Source organism: Austrofundulus limnaeus, unplaced genomic scaffold (assembly GCF_001266775.1).
Source record: "Austrofundulus limnaeus strain Quisiro unplaced genomic scaffold, Austrofundulus_limnaeus-1.0 Scaffold1153, whole genome shotgun sequence".
In the NCBI taxonomy this organism is placed as follows: domain Eukaryota; kingdom Metazoa; phylum Chordata; class Actinopteri; order Cyprinodontiformes; family Rivulidae; genus Austrofundulus; species Austrofundulus limnaeus.
Window position 1 is genome coordinate 13012 of NW_013953555.1, and position 3215 is coordinate 16226.

The 3215-nt window shown below is 36.4% G+C and overlaps 1 protein-coding gene across 3 annotated transcripts in view; it reads left to right on the forward strand.

Moving 5' to 3' along the window:
• The window catches only part of LOC106534364 (ras-GEF domain-containing family member 1C), a 15249-nt gene extending 12833 nt beyond the window's left edge, over positions 1-2416 (forward strand). For 2 of the 3 annotated variants that reach the window (XM_014030980.1, XM_014030979.1), the window contains exons 13-14: positions 337-409; positions 737-2416. In XM_014030980.1, coding sequence (XP_013886434.1) covers positions 337-409; positions 737-761 — 98 coding nt within the window. In that variant the 3' untranslated portion in view covers positions 762-2416. Of the gene's footprint in view, positions 1-336; positions 414-736 lie in introns of those variants that run through there. The other variant, XM_014030981.1, reaches the window with a different exon arrangement.
• Positions 2417-3215: the final 799 nt, after the last annotated feature.

Below are 3215 nucleotides of genomic sequence, written 5' to 3' on the forward strand. Positions count from 1 at the left end.
CCTTCAGGGTGGATATAGCTCGCTCACACCGATGACCTATCCACGTCATCATTTACCCAGAATGCTTTGTGTGTAAATAAAATGGCCCCGTCCGTAATATATTTTTTAACTTTTAGTTTAAAAATGATAAAAACTGAACATCCTACAGTATTTTTACAGTCTTTATTTTACAGTTAAAATACATGTTTATCAAATAAAGTCTAATGTTACAACTAATCGTGGATCCCTTTTGTTTAATATTGTCTAATATTTATAGTTATGTTGATTAAAGTAGATTTTCTTCATCGTCTATAATTATTTTACTAAACACTCCCCTCTCTTCTCACCATTCCTTAGGGCTCTATCTTGCATCCTATGAAAGTGAGAGTCCAGAAAACCAGGTAGAGAAGGACCGATGGAAAGCCCTCAGGTAACTTAGTTGGAGGAATGCACATCTCCCACCATCTTTCACGGCAAGGTTTTAAACAAGGAGCAGCTGATCTGTGCTCAGATTACATGTTGAGGCAGACTGAGCTGAGAGCACARCAAACTAGTGGTTTATGTGATGATTAGCTGTGGCGACCATCTTGAATCAGGTTGACTCCACCCTGTGGTTCATGGGTTATTTTGCTAACAGACAAACACAAACACAATTCCATTATTGCATTGATCTAATGTTTTTGCGATACAAGGCAGTCAAACACGTTTTTGTCCAAAATGAGAACTTTTATTAACATTTTTGCTTGTGTCTGGTCAGGTCCAACGTCCTGTCGAAGACATGAGTGGACGACGGCTCTAACCCTCTCACCATCACTGAAGCTCGTGTTCTCTTTGCACTAAACTGGACTGTGAAGGAGCCTAAAGCTGGTACTTAGGTGTTATTGGGGTTTTTTTATGAACAACTTGTGTGAAGAAGAAGAAAAAATGAAATGACGATGAACAGGATTCATCAACATGAGTGTGTAAAATAAATGAAAATATTCAAAAACAAAAAACAGAACAACAACAAAAAAAGCTTTGCAGGATCTTTTAGCTACAGGATGTTGGAGAGGGACGCGGCCTCTCCGTCCCCCTTCTGTGTGTTTACTCTGTGAACATGTTTACCACTGTAGAACGTACAGTTACAGGGAAAAACCACTTCATTGTACCAACTACTTGATGCTGTTTCGTGTATTTTCTCCTCTCTTACTATCTGTTTGGATTTCATCCAGAGCCTTGATTAAGTCTTTAAAATACTGCAACCAGACATCAAAGCGACGTACAGGGCGCTGGTTAGCCCAGATTTCACAAATGAAGGGATTGGAGTCTGTGTGAACGTAATCCCTGTGTGTGTGTGCGTGTGAGTCTCYTGTTGCACGGGACTGACCCCAGAACATGTCTCATCTCTTTATTTATTTCATTCTATAGGGAAATTGAACTTGGTTTAAATGTATTTTTTTATGTGCTTACTCTTTTATTTTTATGTGTTGTGCCATTATTGTAATTAATCTACTGTAATCTCATCATGGCGACATCAGACGTTAGGCCAGGTGTAGATTGTGTACAGGTGATGTTATGAACCCTCCCTGCCCTCATCTTTCTGCTCTGCAGGAAGTTTTCTCTGACTGATGTTCAGTTGTCTTGATATATTTATGGAGATCTCTGTTCTGACAGATGTGAAGTTTTTATTGTAACTTTCCTTTACAGAAACATGAAGTCCAGCGGCAGGCTGCGGCAGGTGGTTTTAAAGGGGCATTAGTGTATCCACCTTTTAAAAACTGTTCAACCTTGCAGTGAAGTGTTGCTTTCTTTTATTTATTTATTTTTCTATGGAAGTGAAATTTAGATTTGAAGAATGAAACTTGTGCCACCAGTTGTTATGACAAGTCAGGTTTCTTCTACTCAAAACGTGTTTTTTTCTTTTTTTCTTTTTTTGTGGTATTAACATGGAGTGGAGTGGGAACTGTGTAATTATATGCTTCTTTAAAGCATTCAGTTATTGATTGATGTCAGTGTTTTCTCTTTTACCAAGCACCTTTCCCTCTCCACAACGGACTGACTTGAACCCTCCCAGCTGATCTCTCATCATTTAGAAACTTGCTTTGTTAACTCGTTCCTGGATAAGTTATAGAAGGAAGAAGAAATAAGTAAAACAGAAATGTGATGTCAAATCTGCCATTCATATTGAAAACGTGTTTGACTAAAACATGGATAACTCTGTATTCTCAGTGACAATCGCCTGCATAACATCAGTTTAGCTCTTTTTATCTGCTATCAGACTGCCAGATCCATTCTTACTCTTCTTATTTTCTGTAACATACAAAACCATGTGCAGTTTAGAGATCTCTGGGTTTTTCTCCTGGGTGTTTGGGTCATAAACACAGACCTTTGGCTTTGACATCGCTGCAGGATTCGTGGTTCCTGAAACGAGCCTTTAATAAAAATTAACCATGCCTAACCTCTGTTTCTTCTGTTTATTTTTTATTTTTTCTAAATTTCTTCTTATTTGTATGCTTATTTCTAATTAAAAGGTTCATCTCATGGCTGTAAATATGTTTTGTTTTAAGTAGAAGAAACTAACACAGCAAACTAACATTGAGTTTTAAGTTTTCATCAAACATAAATAAGTTATTAAACCATACTTACATTTTTCATATGTACAACCCACATACTCAGTTCTGCTGCTCATCACCTAAATACATGTTCCTTACAAATGTGGCACCATTTAAAAGGGAAATTAGCAGAGTTTACAACTATACGATTTACTGTCATGTTACAAAAAAGAGATGATCTACCAAACACAACTTTCCATTTTGTGCTGCATTTGGTCTTTCAAATATTTATTTGAATGTAAATATACGTATATATTGCAGTCAGTGTTGTATAAAGCACCTCACAATGATTGAGTAAAAGTACAAGTATCTTATCATGAAATCATTGTGGTAAAAATTAAAGTCTCCCCTGAGAATATTATTTGACTAAAAGTCTTAAATCTGACATTTATTGTACTTAGTCATCAAAAGTAAATTTTTGATACAAAATGTACTTGAATATTAAAAGTAAAAGTACTGAGTAAAAATGAGTAGTTAGAATTTCCAAAATTACATTTACTTGGAGGTGACGTCATGGAAACATTTTTAAAGGCTGAAATTACTGTCCTATGAAAATTTAAGATGCATTAGTCTACCTGTTTCAGCTGCATATGTGTTTGTGTGTGTGTGTGTGTGTGTGTGTGTGTGTGTGTGTGTGTGTGTGTG